The 21264-nt window shown below is 46.0% G+C and overlaps 1 protein-coding gene across 1 annotated transcript; it reads left to right on the top strand.

The window, feature by feature from the left end:
* Window positions 1-520: 520 nt before the first annotated feature.
* On the top strand, window positions 521-19691 carry CXCL14 (C-X-C motif chemokine ligand 14). The gene is made up of 4 exons (XM_044454604.1): window positions 521-584; window positions 1674-1779; window positions 8370-8480; window positions 19499-19691. The coding sequence occupies exons 1-4, from the start codon at window positions 521-523 to the stop codon at window positions 19689-19691; spliced, it is 474 nt and encodes a 157-aa protein (XP_044310539.1).
* Window positions 19692-21264: the final 1573 nt, after the last annotated feature.

Genomic DNA, 21264 nt, shown 5'->3' with positions numbered 1-21264 from the left:
TCCTGAAAACACCTTGTAATGATTGTGTGTGTGTGTGTGTGTGTGTGTGTGTCTGTGTAACGAGGGGTCCCATCCTTTCCACCCACCCCATCTTCCTCACCTCCTCTTTCTCTCCAATATGCTATCCTCCAAAATACTCCGCCGCCTTTAGCAGAATCGGCTATTTTTGCTTCCTGTAAATCCCTCCCCTTTTTGGGGATTGCGAAATTGCTGTAAGTAATTGAGTCTCTCTGCATATTAATGAGCTTGAGGAAAAGGCAGCAGGAGCTGTTTTAAAAGAGGAGGAAAACGGCTGCGCTCAGGCAGAGCAGCTGAAGCGGACGGGACTGGGGAGCGGCGGCGGCGGCGGCAGCGCGGGCGCAGCGCAGCGCGGGGAGAGGCGAGGCGGTCCAAGCAGAGCCACAGGCTGGCAGCCGAAGCTGCCTTCTGAGCGAAGCGCAGGGGCGCAAGAGGGAGCCGAGCATCCAGCCCAGCCCCGAGCGAGCACCTCTCTGCAGGGGCTCTGCGAGGTCTTCTCACCATGAAGCTCCTGACAGCGGTCTTCCTCTTACTCGTCCTTGTCATCTGCTTTGCCAGCGTAGAAGGTAAATTCCAGGTTATTCACTAACCATCCATTTCGCAATTCCCCCTCTCCCTCTCTCATTTCACTTTGCTGCTCGTTGAAATAGTGGCTTGAGATGCTTTTCTGCACTGAAAGGGACGGGCACACTGAACTTTATTGGAAAAAAAGTAATAGGCCAAACATCTTCCTTCCTTCTTTCTTTCTAAAATCATTTTGCAAGATTTTGAAAATGCCAGCTAAACAGATGGGCCGACTTGTGCCCCTGCTTCCACTGTGCATTTCAGTTTCTGAGCTACAGTGGGATGCATTTCCGTCACGTACACTCGAGTATGAGCTTCTTTGGGATGATGCGATCCGGCGCATCCAAGCACAATGGGGAAAGTGAGCAGAACTCGAACTGGAGTGCCTCTGGGCAGATTAGGAAGTCCACGTAGTTTTGGCTTCGTGGTCTCACCGGTTTTTTTGGAATTTGCCAGTCTGATGTGTACCTTCAGTTTTGTCAAACTCAGTGTTCTTTTTCCATTTTTAGAAGGAAAAGCGCTGAATCAGTCTGAAAGAATTCAGGAGTCCTTCTGTTCCTTTTGAAGGCTTGCCCAAAGAGAGGAAATGTATACCAGTGATCTTTGCCCATCAGTTTTGTGTTATTTCCATTTAGTTTTTAGTTTATGTCGGTCACCATGTTTGATCACAGACGCTTAATAGAAGGACTGCCACATGGCTTCAAACACAAAACACTGCTGATACGTTCATGCCTACTTACAGCTTTACTCCTATTGAACTCAGTGGGTCTTACCTCTGAGTAGAATGCAGAAAATGGTTGTATATCCCACTGACTTCAATGGAGTTTAAGCAACCTAACCATCATGCTTGATGCATTACTATCTGGATAGTATATCCTTGCACTATGTTTTGCACTGTGTTCTTTAGAAATCCAACAAGTCTAAATAAAAAGTTATTTCATCTTTTGTATTAAACTGTAGACAGATCAAGCTTTCTACAGGTGTTATGACAGTTGATGAATGAACATATTAAGGAGTATTGGGGGCAATGATAAAAATATAGGATATGAAATGGCTTTCATATACGAACGGGTAAATACTTTTTCTTATAGGATCAAAATGCAAGTGCTTAAGAAAGGGCCCCAAGATTAGATTCTCTGATATTCAAAAACTTGAAGAGAGACCAAAGTATCCGTACTGCAAGGAAAGAATGATAATGTAAGTCCGCCTTTTTTCAAATTCCAGATACGTTTACAACTCTCAAATTGTTTTTTTGCAATGTTTAAAATCATAATAAAAAGGATGTCTGTTGCAATTTCCATTGCTGACACATTCAGCACAATTAGAAACTATTCTGAAAATGCCCCCAGCTTTCAGTGTCTTTGAAATTGTAACAATGCAATCCTTTACATGGCTACTCAAACATTACTTCTACTGAGTTCATTGTAGCTTACTCCCAGGTAAGTGGGTTCAAGACTGCAACATAAACCTGTTTAGTCTATATGTTGTGAGAAGGGAGTCTGAGGTTTCTTAAAGTAATTTAAAAGGTTGCTTATATAGGTCTATGTATTTCTAATGCTGTCTCTCTGTGTGTGCATACATGCATTGGTTTGAATTCAGATTTAAGCTGAATTGACTGCTGGTGAATGTAGCCTTTCCCCAACCTCCTTCCCAGAGCAGCGCCCCCCCCCCCCAGTTCCCTGCAAATGCAGTACCAAGGTTACAGAGACCCTGGTGAGTGGGGTGAGCTTTGTTGTATGGGGAAGGGGAAGCATCAAAATCAGAGAGAAGGACCTTCCACAAGTATGGCTTTGGGGTTTCCCATGGGCAGTTGGCTGGCTACCGTGAGGATGGGAAGGGATGGGATGGAGACCTTTGGTCTGATTCCGCAGGACTCTTCTTGTGTACTTAAGTGGAGCTTTTCATAACACAGAAGGCCCTTCCTTTCATGGAAGGAAGATCCTGGATCCAGACCATGGTCGGGGTAAGTGAAAGTGACTTACTTTCACAGACCCAAGTAGTCAAAATGTCAAGCATACAAGGCTTTAGTTGTGTGTAAGTGCCTCAATCCGATCTTCTTCAGCACGGTTAAAACAGTGTAATTATGTGCAGGGCTGCCATCCTGTGTCTTCTTGCTTGGGAGAAAACCCCGCTAAGCTTAGTGGGGCTTACTTTCATGTACATCTCAGTTGCATAGGAGGAACTCCTCTTAGTGTAGTAGAGTAACTAGTTTCAATAAATCAAAGCACTTAGTCTCAATATAAACATTACCTCTATCTCTTTGGGGACATGTTTTAACTAGCATTACCCTAAATGAGATCATTTCAATAGAAAGATACATTGTTATAATGCAAAATTAATACCCACCACCTCTTTTCACAATGCAATGGCATTTGTCAGAAATGTGCCAAACAATTTAATTTATTATTAAATAAAGCCACTGCCACATCTCTCGGGATGCCAGTTTGGGAGCTCATTATGACATAACAAGTTATGTAAGAAGTGCAACCAAGTTGTTCCTGCCTAGAAAGAAGAGGGAGCAGTGAGCTTCATCCCATGGTTGGCCTGTTTGAGTCAAGTGATCCTAGAAACACAACCAACCTGCTCATGCCTAAAAGCCCTCTCGGCAGTTCAATGCTGCCCCGAAGAAACCTGTTTTCTTCCCAATGGTAAATTAAATTCCGGAGGTGGGGAGCCCCATATAATCTCTGTTGTGATGAGACGGAGCTGGTCCTTGCAAGGTTTTCTGAAACGCTGTTGACTGGCCAAAGGATGCAATGCCAGACAACTGGCGGCTTGTTGTACCCATGCAAGTCAGGAAGCACCTGTACGTTCAGAACACCTCCCATGGCCAAATCAATCCCCAGCTGCAGCATTAAGACCCTCTCAGTTCGTGGAAAGCAAAGAAACATCCGCCATGTTTCCACCACGTTCTAGCTTGGCTCGAACTGCCATTTCAATGGAATTGACTCATTGCAGAAATAAGAAATGCTTGGTACGTGCCTGCTGGTAAAACTGCAGGAAATGACCAGAATGGCATCTTTTATCCTGCTGGACTTTGCCAGTGGTGTTGTTTTCTCTGCATTGTAAATCACAGGCTTCCCTGTTCCAGAAGCATGATTGCCATTCAACTGCAGTGGCGCCTCGTACCGTCACATCTGTCCCCAGGTCTCGTAAGTTCCCTGGCAAGTCATGAAAGATATAAGATCATAACTTATAATGCATAAACATTCTATTTATACATTGCCATTCCCAGATGGAGTCTGTTTCTCCACCAAACCATGTTAGACCATATTCTCTACTGGACTTCCATAATTTTAGAGAAGTTGGCTATCGTTTGGGTGTGGCAGGGGAGAAGGAGACTTATCAGTCTTATTCACAAGATCCATTAATCCCAATACACTGATCTGATACCCATCTTGAGCATCGTGAAAAACTTTCACATCATTTCTCCTATCAAAATACCAAAGCATGAGACAGATTTCCAAATCACAGTCGTTGTAATCCCTTACATCCTCTCAGTACAAGTCCTACTAGGTACATACTACAGGTCCATCTCTTCATAAGGAAGGCACTAGCTTCATCTTTTTACTTAATACGCTCCTATAGTAGGCACTTATGAGAACGATCCAACCGATCATATCACCCTAATCCATCTACATCCATATTTAAGGAGAAACTTGTTATATGGGACCACTTAGTTTGCTTTTCCACATGGTTCTTCACTTCAAATGCTTTGCCCTTAACATTCCTATTAACTCTCAGCAGATGTTCTGTTGCAGCCATTCATTTTATGAGTTGATTCTGCACTGCATGCTGCTCCAATTCACATGGAACCATTTCTGAGCTTAATTTCAGAATTGCACAGCTCAACGTTCACATGTTGCTGTGTATTTTTTCTTAAGGGTGACTAATACTCCGCAGCACATGTTCCTCAATCAGCATACTGTGCAAAAGAAGGACTTCCTTCAGTTCTGTGACTGTATCAAGATTCATTCTTGGAGTGTGCATTTAATGAATGCACTTATGTGATTCTGCACATTAGTAGTCAGTAAAAATAGAATAAGTAGAAATAAAACCTGAAAATAGAAGCAAGCTACACATGTGCAGAGTTCTACCCACATCCAGGGAATATGCATAGAATGAAGGTGGTTTGCCAGTGAATGAGTGCTGTCCTGCAAGCAATGTCAGATAATTTAGAATTTAAGGAGGATGAGAGAGTGTGCAAACTTTCTTAGCTTATTTTGTCTCAATGAACTTTTTCCTCTGCTCTGAAGGAGAGCTCTACATCACCACACTTTCTTTAATGGCTCTCTAGCTCAGTCAAGTTCAATCAGCTTGCCATGAACAGACACAGCTGTTATAAAATGGTGCACTTAGGATTCTGCAGAAGATAAAAAAATTCAGTGCAGCTAGATTCAGAGTTTTAGAATGCAAAGCAAATCCTTCCTTCCCTGTTTGAAATGACTCTCCTTGCTTGACCAAAGTGGTAGCTGATGCTATGCATTAGCAATACAACATTCAACTCCATGAAAACTCATAAAAGCACAGTAACGCAAAGTGCATTCAGCACATCACAGTTGCCAGTCATGAAACCAACACTCATCTGGCCAACAACAGTATAAATGGAAAATACTTCTGTGGCAACAGCAGAATAGAATACAAGAAGTAGTTCGAAAATTGCCTTTTGCACAACGACAGCAACAAAAGTTCTTGCATCTGGATGAAGCCAAGTCAGTGAGGTTGCCAGATGTGCTTGTAGCGTATTCTTTCTAGGGAAGCACATCCAGTGGTGTGGCTAGCTAGCACTGAAATGGCTACCCAGAGGGTGACCCGCAATGGGGACAGCAGAGCAGCAGATTCCTGTAGTAATGAGGGTGCAAAACAGCACGATCCTATGCCCTCTTATGCTGGGCATTGGATACCCTTTTCTGTCTAAATAGGCATAGGATTCCACCTGAAGTACCTTTTCAATGCCAAAGCTGTAGATGCTCAGTGTTTTGTTTTTTAAACTGGGGTTGGTAAGCAGGTTTTTCTTGTTACTATTCTGAACTCTCCCAGCTGTATCTTTTATTCTGAGCTTTATGCAGGCCATCCCCAAAACAGGTTTATAGGAACACGACTCCTATAAAGCTCAGAAGAAAGGCTGTGCGATGGATAAGGAGCTCCATGTGCATGCAGTTTTAGAGCATGGAATAGTGCTGGGGAAGGACAAAGAGACACGCGCGTGTGCTTTGCAACTAACATTGTCCAGAATCTAAAATGACCTTGTACTCCTACAGTGTGAGATTCTGGGTGGGAAAGGTGGTGGCTTGGCCAGCAGGGCAGAGGCAGAGAATTTTCTGGCTCCCTTGCACTAGGATCCAGGCTGAGAACGCGGACTCCGTGGCCAAGGAAAGGGTCTGTCCCTCCCCTCTCTGCCCCTTTCCTCAGCGCAAAACACGAGCCAGCGCTTCTCCGCGAGCATCAGGAAACGGGTGTTCCAAGCTCCCTCCACACGGGCCACTGTGCCAGTGACCTCCTTTCCTGACAGGTCCTTACAAATTCGCAAGCTCCCACAAGGTGCGGAGGTAGCAGTTTCCCACTTACGTCTCCATTACATCAGTAGCCCAGAGCTGACAAAAAGTTCAGAAACGTGCATCAGCATAACAAAAGCCGTGCGAGGCTTTCCTGCCCGAGCGAGCGCCGCTGGCTGCCAAGGACTTCAGTCTGGGCCGCGGAGTTTGCTGCCTGATGGGAAAACCAAACAGCAGCGCGCTCCCACAGACGAGGTGCCAGCAGAAGCTGGATGCTGAAAGCCCGCGAGCGACAATGGGCAGCTTTTCCTCGGACGGGGACGGGGGAGACGTGCGCTCCAGGGCTGCGGCGGCTCGGCCAGATTTGGCAGCCGAGGGGAGGCAGAAGCCGCGAGGTACACATGTAAATGAAAGGCCCATTAGGAAATCTCTCCACTCTCGGTAGAAAGCATCAATAAAACACACACAATTAAGCCCCCTTCGGTGTGGCGTCCTCCATATGAATCAGGAAACATCGAGAGCAAACATCTCTCTCTGCTCAGCATTTTAAAAGCGCCCGACATATTCTGTGTCCCAGACACTTCCAGGCAATCCCAAACATTTATGACCTTCCTTTCGTTTCCCTTGCTTTCTCTTCCTCCCTTGCTTGCCACACACAAACACACATTTTACTTAAATACTTAAATAAGCTGCAATGCTACATTCATTCATCTGGGACTAAGTCCCTTGCATTCATTGGGGCTTATTTCTGAACAGACATATATAGGAGCGCTCTGTTTAAACCAATTCTATGTGTTGCATTGCATTTAACTGAATCATGGATTATGAACTTTCCAAGCGCCATCTCCAAAGTGATGCATACTTTTGGGTATTCTTATAATGCTGATTGCTGCATTCTGCTTCAATGCAAAAGCATGGCAAGCTTTCCAAATAGTCCTCTCCAGACCTTTTGCATAAAATAATATTACACTCCTTCAGTGAAATGTTTCAGGGTGAAATAACACCTTAATTGAAGTGTTCCATCTTGGCAATGTTTTCTTCTTCTTTTTTTTTTTTTTTGGACAAGAATCAGACGTGGTTATAAATGGTAGATTTTCTGTACTATCTGTGGTCATAAAGCAGAAGCAACTAAAATATATACATAAATTGCATATGCACCAAAAGATGCGTATAAACTAAAGGGGCTGTTGCTCATGGATGGTGTGAATTGCTTTGCTATAAAATGTTTCATTCTCAGCTAAGGAATGTTAAGGAGTACGGCTGGAAAACATATTATATTATTATTATTATTATTATTATTATTATTATAACATTTCTATGCCGCCCCTTGCCAAAACCTCGGGGCAGCTTACAACATGATAAATATCAGATTAGATTACATATATGAGAGCTGGATGCCGAGGTCAGAAGATAGATAGCAAGAATCGTTATTCACTTGACTCGATGCGAGACTGTGTTGGGATGCAGGACTTGAGGGAGCCCTAGAGATGAGAGGCGGTTGAGACAGTGGGAAGATGAGCAGGCAGAAGATGGGAAGGTGGGATCTAGAGCAAGTCCTTACATGACAGAATGCTAGCACTTGCCAGCTGCAAACCAAGCTGACTGCTGCCCAGGCAAGAAACAAGCACAACATGGGAGCCCTCTGGCAGCTTTAACAGGTCAAGGGAAACAAATAGGCTGCCTGTGTTGAACAGAGCTATCCCAGAGCCTGGAAGGACATGGCGACTTCTATTTCCAGCCCCCAAAGCTTATCACACTATCCACATGGCTATCGTACTCTACCAAGGGTGGGCTAGATGCATAAGAGAGTGTTCTGTAAGATCAAAACGAATCTGTCGAGCATCTGGAAGGATGCCTGGGGTGATCCATGCTTGCTCATATCCCAACCCACTAATGACTGGTTTGGTCAGCCGGCCGTACTGATTGCCAGTTTGGCAGGAAGAGGACTGCACCCAGATTTGCCTTTCTCCAGTTCCCAAGCAAATGATTACAGCTGTTGAGGATGAGGACAGCAACAATCTGTTCTGTGCAGGACGCGCTCCAGGCAGGTACAGCTGGAATGCTTAGGGAGATTCTATAACATCACATCCAGCCCAGATAATTGGCACTGGAGGCATCCAAACCACAAGAAACAGTACAATGTAGCGTCTGTGCCCTGGGAAATAGAACACTGTGCAGGACCAGTTCGACAAACAATTCCTAGGTTCAGGCTGTTACCGGTTTTGCTTCTAAGCATTCTTGCTCATTAAAATTATATGCTGTGCTGCCCTTTCAGCTTCTTTTTCATTGCAGAGTCACAATGAAATCCCGATTCCGAGGAGGCCATCAATACTGCTTGCATCCTAAGCTCCCAAGTACAAAAAGGTTGCTCAAGTGGTATACAATATGGAAAGAGAAAGAAAGGTGGGTATTTTTAATCATATTCAAGAATGGACAGCCTCTTGTCCTTATGGGCGAGATGGATTTGGGTTAGCAACATGGGTTAATTTAGGCACAGATATTCCTGCCTAACTTCAGTGCTTGACCTGTACTTGCAGTGACCTATGATATCGCCAATGGCTTTTGGTCTGTAAGTACAGATTCGGGATAACTTGAAAGGGAAAGTGCTCTGTCAAACTAGATGTCATGCTAAAACAAGTCTAGCATTTCACACGCCAGCATAGCTTGTGGACTGGCATGTTTCTGCTGAAGTGGGTTTTGTTCAAGTGCTTGATGTATTTCTGAATGAATGGAATAGGGATACATCCAGGGCAGCGCATGGTTCTCAACAACAGGTAACCAGATCCCACAAATTGATTAATCCAAGGTATTAGAGATGAGATGGATTAAGATGACATCAGTCCATGAACTCTTGACTTCCTAAAGTGTAGGGATATGCAAATCAACTCAAAACTCAAGCTTGCCAAGATTCCCCAAATTCCACCCTGAAGCTGGTTTCAGGGCCGCAGCTACAACTGGGGAGTGGCGAGCAAGGAATGGGGCCCTGCTCAAGCGTGAAGCTCACCAGCAAGCCTGTCATTTTGCCTCAGTCTAATCCACCTCACAGGATTTTTGTGAATACCAGGAGGAGTGATCCTTGTGCAATATAGAAAGAGAAAGAGAGGTGATCCTGGGTTTCTTTGACAACAGAAGGGAGGGATGCAGAATTAATACATTCCAAATACCAAATCAGGAAGAGAAAAGGATACATGGCCAATGTCAGCCTGCCCCAGAATGGAAATCACTTATTCTGATCTATGCTCCGCAAAGGTCAGTAGGACTTAACTTCCTACTAGTGAAACTTACTTTCGATCTGTTCCTCCATGTCATGTTGGCAGCATTGCCTAATTATCTGCCATCATTTGTGCCACAGTCCTTTGGAAGCTGGACAGAAAATGATTGGTACTACTAAACAACTATTATGCAACCTCATTTTCCTGTTTCCTCAAAGCTGACCATTTAAATAAGGAAATAGAACATGCAAGCGATACTAAGAATCTGCCTTAAGGTGACAAATGGGAAGACATGTCAGACTTAAGCCTACCTAAGAAGTCCAGATGCCGTCTCCCCTCCAGCTGTGATGTTAGGTGATAATAGCACTGCCCGGGGCCTCAAGTTTCATTCTTAATATCTGTGTTTCAGACCTATTACATTCAGTTTGTCTCTGACACATCATTGTGCCTTGCTAAAAAAAAAGAAAAGTAACAGAACAGAAAGCCGAACAACCCACGGACAACAGAAGTTCCATTGCCTGATCGGAAATAGCTTTATTCCCCATGTCAGCCTACATGTACACGAGCAGCCCTGCCATTTATCCCAGTCTAAAGGGTCATGCTCGCATTCTTGTTTAACTGCATAGGAATGCTTACAAAGTATCTGAAACTACTGAGTGGGAATAATGAAGATGGTGTTGTTACAAGCACTGCAAGAGCTCAGGAGCAACTCAGATGGAGATGCTATGAATGATCCCTCTATCCAAGGGCACTTGAATGACTGGAGGAAGGCTTTAGGGTCCCTATGTAACCCACTTTAGTTTTGCAAAAGAGCGCGCAAGAATCTCTAGCCTTTCTAAGAGTAGGAATGTATCAATTTTGCTAAATCTGTTCCATCCATATTATGGATTGTCAGACATCTTTCGTCAGAAGCTCATGAGCGAAATCTGGTGTTTTCCTTTCTTTCTTTTTTTAAGGGATGCACAAGAATGTCAAGTGTGCATCAACACAAATGCAAATTTGAGCACATTCTCCCTGAAAGTAAACCAAAACAAACAAAACCAGAGTCCACGTGCAATCTGCACGCAAGTTGCATCAATTCAGAATCCGTAGGTCAGTGTCACAGAAATCCACACTCTCTCACATCTCTACCTAAGCGCAAAGGGCTCTTGCCTCCATAGTGGGGATCAGTAGACTGCAGCTCTGATTTTGATTTCATTTGGACCTCCGCAAACAATCAGTTCAGGCCTCTAGACTTCCATGGAGCAGCTTGCTGGATGGAGAGGCAGATGTGGGAGAAAAGGCAGCATCAAAGAGAGAAGGGGAGCTGGCAGAAACACACAGAGAAAGGATTGCACCAGCCGTACTAGGGCAAAGCTGCAGTTTCTGAGGCCATGCTGGCACAGCAGAGATAGTGAGAATTGGGGTTATTCTGCCTGCCCCAGTGCCGGCCTCTGCACCCCATTCTGGGCAAGGGGCTTTGGAGTGGCCTTTGATAAGCAGGCCATGGAGAGGAAGAATTCCCAGCCAAGGATTTTGTTAAAAGGGTGAGTTCACTGGCTAGGCTACTTCTTTGATTTTCATTTTGTAGAAACGTTGCCTTTCCATTTATAAGCACCCTTAAAGCCTGTGATCAAAACAGCATAACTGACATCCATAAAATCAAGTCATGTACTAGAGCAGATCAAGGAGAGAGCAGTGGCCTGTGCTCAAAGCAAGGAGCAAGGCTTGATGGGCCTGGATGTTCTGAAGCAGGTGAGCTGTTGGGTTCCCTGCTGTGCTTCTTGGACGGCTCCTCCTCTTTTGGCCCAAGCTTGTGCCAGAACACAAGCTGGCTCTCTGCCAGACATCCTGAGGTCCTGAACTCTGCAGGTTGGTTTTGGTCAGGGGTTATGATGGTTCGGGTGCCCAGTCTCTGAGAGTTTACCCACTTGCTTCAAATGAAAAGCACTGGAAGGCGTAGCCCTTCACATGCTCCGCGGAAGCCCTGCTTTGGTGGCTATTTATGACACGCCCTGTCCCAGAAAGGGAACTATAGCTCAGTTGCATTCGTGCAGCTGCCTTTCACTTGCAATCATGCAAGTACCACCTTTTCAGACTAGCCTTGGGATTTAGGGGAAGAGACGTTGTGCATGCAGGAATACAGCATTTCATTCTGTGCATTTGACTGGTCGCAATTGCTGGTGCCGTGCTGGCGCAGTGCTCCGAAGTAACTCGTGCATCGCCAGTATCCCCCAAATCTTCCCCGCATCACTTCCTCCAGAGATGAAAGAGCAAAGTAATTTCTGTTCCCCAGGTTAAAGAGCCAGAATAGGGTTGAGATTAAAATCCTGATCGTAGCCGTGTCCTTGGTTCTTTGTGTAGCTTGACTGAATAAAGGCTTTAGTAAAGAGCAGTGTCCTTCAGCCACAGGGTTCGCTGAACTCCAGCACACCTGCCCTGGGGTGAAACAGCAGATGCAGATGCACTTTTCATCACAAAGTGCTTGATTGCATGCTATCCTCCCTTGTAATACAAGCTCAAGGGACAGACAAACACTGAGCATGGAATCCAATCCCTCTGCTATAGAAGGTCAATGGGGACGAGCTGGACAGAGCCCACGGATTAGCTTATAAATTAGGTAGTGAGGCTTTTAAAGAGAAATGCAGGAAGGTCTGTGTGTTTCCTTCCAGAAATAATTCTGATCAGGCTGCTTTTGCTTGCATGGATAAGTTCAGCATCTTTCGGCCCTATTACGCAGTAGTTTAGTTTTGAAACTACAATCCTGTGCACACTTAACTGGGAGTTGGCACCACTGTACACAGTAGGACATCTCTCACATTAGATGCATACAGAGTGGCTGTGTAAAATATTTGAGCCAAAGGCATAATCTCACAAAGTGCTCCAGGGCTTTTCAGGGAAGGCAAAAGGGAAACGTATAACAAATCTATATTCTGTTCTTACAGAAAATCCATTCAGGCTGGAAATACGAAATAAGTGCATGATGCCCTTGGATTGTTAGCACTGGGGGCCCATCCCCTTGGAAGCACCCTGGGTGTTTTGCAAACTCCTGCTGTCTGTGCCATCCATCACCGCTGATGGAAAACCGCTTTTGAGTTGTTCTTAGTAGGCACTGGTGCCCACTGGGATGACCAACTCTTTGTATCCCCCTCCAGAGACTTGCAAAGCAGGCAGTGTGCACCAGGCATCTCCACACTTCTTGGACCAGTAGACCTAGTTCTAATTTTGAGAATGTTGTGGCCATTTTCACAAAATGGTTGCCATGGAAGGAGTCACAAATCATCTCTTCCACAGAAGGCAAATAGATATGAAGCTAAAAGAAAAGTAACTTGCTCAGGGACATAAAAACAGGGCTGAGATGAGGACTGAGTTCCAATATCCCAAACTTCTCAGGTGAACCCACAGTTTTCTGTCCTCAAGTCATTGCACAGAAGGCAAACTGAGGAAATACAGAGACAAGTACATTGGCCAAGAAACTAAGCACAAGACAGAGAAAGAGTCCGATCCCAAAATGCACAATCACTTATTTGCCTCCTATACAATTTCAATTACGCATCAGGGAAAGTGGGGGAAATCACCCCGCTGTATGGACCCCCCCCCACACACACACACAAACACACGCATGCAGAAAACACAGTGGAGCCTGGCATCATCTATCCTCTTTCCCCACCACCCTCTCTAGCCCTCAATAAAGCTCCTCCTCTCCCTGCCCCCACCCTGTCGCTCACCTTCTCCCCACTCTCAGCTGTGCTTCAGAATGAAGTGCTGGCCTGGAGACCCCCCCCATCATATTTTCTACAGATACCTCCAGAGCCCCCTCAGAGCTAAGCATAGCACTGCAGATGTGCATTCTTTTGTAGCATGTCAGCCTCTCAGATTTTTACAAAATTCATTAAATATTCCATTAAATTCATTAAAACATTCCATGATTTAATCATAATGCTGGGCAAAGGAGCCACAGGTTAAAAATATGCTAAGTTCAGAGCGTCATGTTATACAACATGCATGGCTGTATATTAAAAAAAAAAACTTAGTGTCTTGGAAAGGCATCAGACAGCCCTGCAAAAGATGTGCTCGCGAGGGCCTCACGCAATGCATCTCCTGACGTGCAACCTCAGGGCACTGGTATGGCTGCTCGCACCTTCCAGTTTTCCCCTGTATTGGTCTCAGATGCTCATCTCGAGGCTCAGTTGATAGCTAGGCAGTTCTTTTAACAGCCTGTCCCTAAAGCATTAGCAGCTCTGACGCTCAATGCTGGGTCCAAAAATGAATGGGCTGCCAAGGCAACCGGGATGGAAAAGGTCATAGCATCATAGAGTAACGGGGTGGGAAGGGGCCCATATGGCCGTTGGAACCAGCTACTCGCTCACTGCAGGACTCCAAGTTAAAAGATCCCTAGCAGAGGGCTGGCCAGCTGCACCTTGAATGCCACCTGCAAGGGAAAAGCCACAACCTTTCCAGAGAGATGTAATAATGCAATCTCAGATGTGTTCTAGCTGGACTAACATTCTGTGCCGGTTAAAGAACATCTGAACTGTTCTTAAGGGGAGCCCCACAAAGAATGCATTACAGTAACCTAGTCTGGACATCACTGAAGCCATGGCATGGTTTGCCTTCTCCAGCTAAACATGGTCAGACCTTCTGACCAGGGTAACATCTGTTTCCCCTAAATAGCACCACACCCAAGAGCACTCCCAGATGGTGTGCTTGGCCCTTTAGGGAGGGGTGGGCAGAATCTCCAGATGTTTTTGACTTCAACTCCCACCATCTTAAGATATTCTGCCCACCCAGCCTATCTGGGACCAGTTGTCCACCACAAAGCTAATTGAGAGCTTTTCTGGCCCTCAGCACTTTTGTCTGTAGAGAATGCAGATTAAGAGAGTGAAAAGAAGATTTAAAAGGCCAGTCTTGATTATATTTGTGATGAAGTGGTAAAAAGACAGTGTATGCAAAAAGCATTGCTTGCTTGTGTCAGCTATTATGAACAAACAATGGCAATACAGAATGACATCAACTATTTGCTTAAAGCAAAATAAGTTCATAAGCTGGCAAGGGACTGCGGAGGACCCCTGGATCGCTTAGAAAAAATAGTCCCTCCAACAGGGTGAAGTCGAGGGAGAACCAGACTAGGAGTCGGGAGACCGGGGCCCAATTCCCCGCTTGCTTGTTAGGCTCATTGGGTGACCTGACCCTGAGCCAATCATTCTGTGTCATTTGTTGTGAAGCTAATAGTGGGAGCAAATGGGGGGGGGGCTGCCCAGAGGGGCCACAGGAACCACTATGGGGAAAAAGGCTTCCAATGGGATGGCTCATCTGAATTTGCATGGCTGCTCTTAGTTTTTTCTTACAGGCTTCCCGAACACATGGCCAGGAAAAATTCACCCGCATAGGCTTCAACCTATTAATTTAAAGGGTATTATTTCATTTGCTTGGAACCTGCTGTCAGGTATCTTAAGACTGGGGAGAAACTCAAAGCAATCTGACTTCTGCTGGCTACAGTTACTGCTGGCAGATCAGAACTTTGGCATTCAGTTTCCAGAATAACCGCTTGCTCTGTTGCATCATCAGACCAGCTAAAACACTAGCGCTCCCCTGTTATTTTCCCACAGAGTTTATGAAGAGTAGGAACGTAACACCTGGCAGAAGAAACGGGAACGTGTGACAGACATGAACAAACGATGGACAATGGAGGAGATGACTTCTCACAAGACAATACACAAAATCTATATTGTTATAAAGCACTTTTTACCAAGGATCACTTTTTACATTTTATAGCTGTATAAAAAGCTGCCAGATTTCATAAGTGTCTTTTACACACTAGATTTCATACCTGCCTTTTTTGTAGTAAGAAATCTCATGACATAATCTTCATTTTAAAGTTGATTGAGTTGTTTTGTTTTTGTTTTGTTTTTGTTTTTAATCTCCACTTGGTAGCTGTTCATATATCACTATGACTGGAAATTGGGCTTTATAAGCTCATTCAGTGAACCATAATTTGTAAAAAGTTGTTCTGAAATAGTGTCTCTTCTCTGGCACTGGGGAAACTTTCCATGTCATCATAAGGATTTCTAGTATATCCTTTTCCATAGAACAAGAGAGAGACAAAGGTACAGTTTGCTACATAGAAAGCTCCATGCTGTGGTACAATTTCAAAAGTAAGGTTTCCAGTGGTTATAAAGTAGATATAATCTCTGCAGAGGGTATACTATACAATATACTACCCCGTCATTTTTATGGAAAAAATATTTCTAAAGCTGTTTAATACCAAGAATGCACATGTTTTTTTCTTCGTATGGTTCTTTTGAAAAGGTTTTCGGCTTCAATATTGGACTATTTTAAGCTTCAGGAATATTGTGTATGGTTCCTTAGATTTGTAGTTTGAGACTCTCCAGAAATATACCTTTTTATTGGGAGAAACATCTCTGATAGGGGAATGGGTCTATATGTGTTAATCACAAAGCAACATCATCATCATTTTTGAATGTAATACTTTCAGTGGTAAGCAGTGCATTCCTCTTTTTAAAATTATAAATAACAAAACTTCCTTTTCAATTGTAAATATACTACAGGAGATTCCCTATATTATCTTTCCGTATAATGTATTGTACTGCTAAATTATCATATGCTATTTAAATGTTTGGAATATTTAGAAAGTTGCATGCAGATTTCATATTTCTTTCTATGACAAATGGAAAAATAAGGAATAAAATACATTTAAAAGGGTTGGATGTCATTTTTACTTGATAAGAAGATCTGGGACCCTCCATGTCACAAGGTCTGAATTGTGTGTCCTTTAAAAATGAGTGTCCTATTATTTGTGCCCTTGAAAGGAGCTACAAGTAACAAGATAGCCAAGTAAACCTTCTTCTGCTTGGGGAAGACTTTCAATACAGAGGATGGAATCCTGCATTTAACTGCATGTTCTTCAAAAAGCTTGTGGAAGCAGAACCAGTGGTGCGGAATGGGTCTAAAACTGGATTTCAAAACAGCTAAGTCATGTTGAGTTTGTCAAAGACTCCTAAGCATGTAAGCTCAGCTTGGCATGGAATCCCTCCACCAACACCCTTCGCTTCTGCCCTCTTCCTCTTCCTCGACCCCAAAAAACCAGTAGGGGAAAGGAGCGTTCATAGCAGCACTTCCACTAGGTGACACACTATGCCAAATGTGGGCCAAATAGAGGCTCGTCCTCTAGTCCTCTTTACCACCACCTCTAGGGCCTGTTGATTACAGTAACAAGGCGTGCAAGAGGGCCTGAATTTGAGGGCAATCCTCCACCAAGAACAATTTCTTTTCTGTTTATCTTGAAACTTAATCACTTTGCTCAAGCCCACTCTGAGTCTAGCTGGGAGAGAGAGTTCTCCCGTCCTTGGTAACAGAAAAACCACCTGTTACTTCGTGTATACACCCCACTGGCCAGCATCCGGCAAGCAACGAGCATTATCAGCTCCCACTTATTTCAGCAGGATTTAAACATGCTTAACTGTGCACACAATCTGGGAGACAGCAAAAATGCACATATATTTAGCCTCTGGTGATCAGGGAGCTAGAGGTTGCCTTACTGTGAAAAGATTATCTCATAACACGCAGTCAAGGGCCACTGTGCATAACAGGTAAATCTCATTTCAGTACATTTTTATCCCCCAAGGTACGAGAGGTCCTTAATGTTCTTTTATTGCAAATTGTTTTCTCATATATATTCCTCTCTCTCTCTCTCTCTCTCTCTCTCTCTCTCTCTCTCTCTCTCTCTCCCCTGCCCGCCCGCTCTATAGAGTAGAGTAGAAAGTAATCCAGTCTGTTCTGAGCAGACTCTGTTCAAACTCAGCTTCTGGATTTCTCAAGCTAAACACATCATACAGATTGTTTCAAGGCAGTGGGAATGACAACAGCCAGCTCCAAGCTGCAACAATTTAGCTGACTGGCAGGAGACTGCGCGGGTGCAAGCTGAAATAAAATCGAAGTGCTGCATCTTTTCTATAGCAATTTCCTGACAGTCAGTAGTGCTTCAAAGGTAGTCAATAAAGTTGGATGGAGCTGGCTTCTTGAAAAGGCCAGTGTGCGGCATTCCTGCATTCTTCATGCTCTTTGTCTTCCCTTAACATGTGGACCTCAGGCTGCAGGCGCCACGAGGGGGCAGCCGGTGGTTGGAGGCGAGAGCTGAGCACCACACCACCTGCTCTGCACCCCCTTCATGTGCCGTGAAGGACACTGTTGAACAAACGTTCATCTGCACTTGGCTTCTTGTACGTGGGAGGGGAGGGGACACCATCTTGGTCTTTGCCTCAGGCTAGGAGCAGCCCCTGCCACTGTGGTCACCTCTTTACGTGTCCCCAAGCAAAAGTCCCTGACTCCTTCACACTGCCTTTGATGCATCCCAGTCCCTTGGCCTGTGGGGAAAATGATTTTCTGCAGGTTAAGTAAAGAAGGCTTGACAGGTTCAAGGAGTAACGAAACATGCAGGATGAATGAGTTCAGGTCTACACCAGCAGTCTTTCAGTGAAACATCGTGCTTCAACCTGGCACTATTCAGGTGTTATGGATTTTAGGAATCTTGGGAGTCTTGGCCTGCAACAGAAAGACTGGGAAGGCTTGGAATAATGACTGGGTTCACCTATGATAACGGTCAAATGGCTAGCTGTTGTGTGAACCCAGAGTGGGTTACCCTGTGGGGGTAGTTTGTTCCCCCCCCCAAAACTCCCCACAGTGAGAACCTGTGGGTTGCCATGAGGTTTGCTTTCCCCACAGTGGGTTGCCATGCCATCCCCACGTCACTTTCAGGGGGCCTCACTCAGGATCTGAGCCAGGGCCACAGCTCCCCCTGGTGATGTGATTGTGAAGAGCAGCACAGTCCGCCCTGCAAGTGCCTGTGGGGCCACCGTCAGAGCCGCGGGTGCTTGCAAGATGAGAGCTTGTGCAGTCACGCAGTGCAGCCAGGAGCTCAGCGAAATGCCGCAGAAGGCTTCCCCAGGCTGCCGTCACCTTACAACAACATCACGTGGCCTTTGCGCTTTGTAGTGCAGTGCTGGCCTGCTCTTACCCAGCGGTGCCTGGTATGGGATCCTCACCTCCTTCTGACCTTACCTTTGCCTCTGGCTCTGTCGTGCCTTTTGGCATCTGAGCCTGGCTCATTCCTCTGCTTTTGCCTCTGGTTGTGTCTTGATAGTCTCTGACCCTTGCTTCACCTTTGCTTCTGGCCTGGCTGCATCCGTGCCAAACCTCCCTTCCTCCCTGGGGCTCGAGGCAGAGGCGCCTGCTGCCTATGTCCGACCTTGGCAGAAGCAACTCCGGCTGCCAGAAAGGCGCTTGGTCATTTAGAGAAAGACACTCGCAGTCGGAGGGGTCAGGGCACCTCCTCAGGCGGCCCCTCCTGCCCTGGACTCAGGAGAGAGTGAGGATCCCTCCCCTTGGGAGCTTTCGCCCTCCTGCAGACAGTCCGAGGCTGAGGAGGCCCGGGCTGCTCGTGGCAGGCAGGCAGGCAGGCAGGCAGGCCCCGGAAGTGCACCACTGCTTGAAGGCGGCGCTCCATCCCGCAGTCCCCTACCCCATCCGTAATTATTTCAGTGTCCATTATTCTCTCTCTGCATTTAATTTTAGCATGATATATTGTCACTGATTTTGAAATTATGCTATATGGGGTTCCGTCTTAATAAGAACACCAGTGTAACCCTTACAGCTGTGCTAGAGGCACACTGCAGTGCAGTTTAAAACAAAAATCCCAAAACAAAACACTCTCTTCCTTTTTGTCAACTTCAAGTACTACGTGGAATTAGTAATGGGATGCAGAGGCTGTCACCACTTACATGTCACTTGTTCTTATATGGTCTTGGGCAGGAATGGCCAAAATTTTATTAACAACTGTCTAGTGATCTGCGTTAATGCTCCAGGTTTCACTCTTAGTATCCAGATGTCCACCATGCCTTCAACTTACTGGACGCCACTGGGACCCGGTTGTGTGGTGCATAGCACTAGGAATTCATTAAGCAGCACTGTATGAAAGATTTCCACTGCTCTTATTAATTTTCCATGGTCTGTTGGTGTTAAAACAATGGACTGTACCAAAACTCTGATAGGCATCTACTAAAGGCATCTTTTTCACCTCCTCCTCCTCCTCCTCCTTCTAAACCCATTTAACAAAACTGACTGCTACTAAACAACTGGGTACAGTCAATGCGAATCGAGAACCACTTCCTCCACCGCTGCAAAGCTGGTGCTGCTGTCGGGGTACACGTGCAGCAGCAGTCGTGGTTGTTCTGGTGGCGGCGGGATTTCCTTGGTGTCTTCGGTGGCGGCCACCCCTGCTGAGGCCCTGCCCCTGATGAAGAAGCCAAAGATGGAGCAGATCCTGGCCGACCACGGGCTCTTCTTCCAGGCCTTCAAGAGCAAGTGTGGGGTAGTTGGGCGGGAAGGGAGGAAGGGCCGAAAGTAGCAGCTTCCCCTGCGCCATCTGCTCCCCTTTGGCTTCTTCACTGGTGGTAGGTCTGCAGCCAAGGCAGCCATCGCCGAAGACACCAAGGAAAGGCTGCCACTGCCAGAATAACCACTGCCACCTCCAATAGCCCCACCAGCTCTGCCGCCTGGAGCAGCAGCAGAGGTAGAACTGCCGATGCCCCTCTGCGCTCGCCAGCAAGAGTGAGCGGGGCACGCTGGGGTGAGCTCTTGCAAGCAGAAAGAGAGCGGGATGGGTGGTGGTCCCACAAGAGCTCACCCCAGCATGCCCTGCCTGCTCCTGCTGACTCTAAGAAGCCAACTTTGGATGAGGTGTCTTGACCCCCTTCTTGAATGTGGAGATAACGGGGACCAGTCGCAGCTCCAAAGAGAACTTGTGTTTATGAATGTCTGTGGTTCTCCTGGACCTCTCAGCAACTTTTGACACCATCCACCATGGTGTTCTTCTGGACAGGTTGCCTGGGTTGGAGATGGGCAACGGTGTCCAGAAGGTGGTGCTGGAGGACAGTTGCTCTGTCCCATGGCAAATATGCTGTAAGGTCCCTCGGGGCTCAATACAATCCCCCAGGCTGTTCAATATCTACAGGAAACTGCTGGGAGCAGTCATTCAGAGGTGGGGGATGAGGTGTCATCAATATGCTGATGACACCCAGCTCTACATCTGGTTTTCATCTAACCCAGGCGAGGCACTTTCCATCCTGAATCACTGCCTGACCTGGATGAGGGCCAAGAAATTGAAGCTCAATCCAGATAAGATGGAGGTGCTGTTGGTGGATGGTCCGTCTGCCCAGAAAGTGGGCCTATAACCTGTCCTGAATAGGGTTGCACTCCCCTTGAAGGACACGGTTCACAGCTTGGAGATGCTCCTGGACCCAACACTATCACTTGAGTCTCAGGTAGACTCGGTGGCCAGGAGTGCCTTCGTTCAACTGTGTTTAATTTACCAACTGTAGCCCTACCTGGACAGGCAGAGCCTAGCCGCAGTCACACATGCTCTAGTTACTTCTCAGCTTGACTATTGTAACCCGCTTTACATGGAGTTGCCCTTGAAGACGGTCTGGAAACTCCAAATGAATAGGGCAGTGCAACTGCTAGTGCAAGCAAGTTTGCACACCCATTTCACCCTGATATTATATTGGTTACATTGGCTACCAATTGAACTCTGGGCCTAATTTAAGGTGCCTGTGCTAACATATAAAGCCCGACATGGCTTGGGGCCAGGATAGCTGAAGGACCACCTGCTCCCATATGCGGTTCCCAAGATCAGGTGTGGAGGCCCTTCTGAGAGAGGAATGGGAGCCGCGTGGTCCTCCAGGATGTAGTGCTGTACAGCCCCCCATCTCCCTTGGCCAGTGGCCATGCTGACTGGGGTTGATGGCAGCAGAAACCCAACCCTGTGTTTGGGCCACACATTCCCCAACTGTTCTGGATGATCAAATAACAGTAGTAATCAGTGTATTTGTGTAACATTCCCCTACACAAAGAATGCCAGCAAAGACATTGAAAAAATAGGGGGATTCTTTAAGGAAGGTAAGTTGTACCATAATCCCTTC

The sequence above is a fragment of the Varanus komodoensis genome, unplaced genomic scaffold (assembly GCF_004798865.1).
Source record: "Varanus komodoensis strain SLA01 unplaced genomic scaffold, ASM479886v1 scaffold7_3, whole genome shotgun sequence".
In the NCBI taxonomy this organism is placed as follows: Eukaryota; Metazoa; Chordata; class Lepidosauria; order Squamata; family Varanidae; genus Varanus; species Varanus komodoensis.
The sequence above is the reverse complement of the archived record's forward strand: the minus strand, read 5'-3'. Positions and strand labels throughout refer to the sequence as shown.

Excerpts from the sequence above, each read along its gene's own strand:
- CXCL14 (XM_044454604.1), top strand. The coding sequence starts at position 521 with ATGAAGCTCCTGACAGCGGTCTTCCTCTTACTCGTCCTTGTCATCTGC. Across the intron at positions 585-1,673 it reads CTGCTTTGCCAGCGTAGAAG|GATCAAAATGCAAGTGCTTA; the intron begins GTAAATTCCAGG and ends TTTTTCTTATAG. Across the intron at positions 8,481-19,498 it reads ATATGGAAAGAGAAAGAAAG|CAGCAGTCGTGGTTGTTCTG; the intron begins GTGGGTATTTTT and ends GTACACGTGCAG.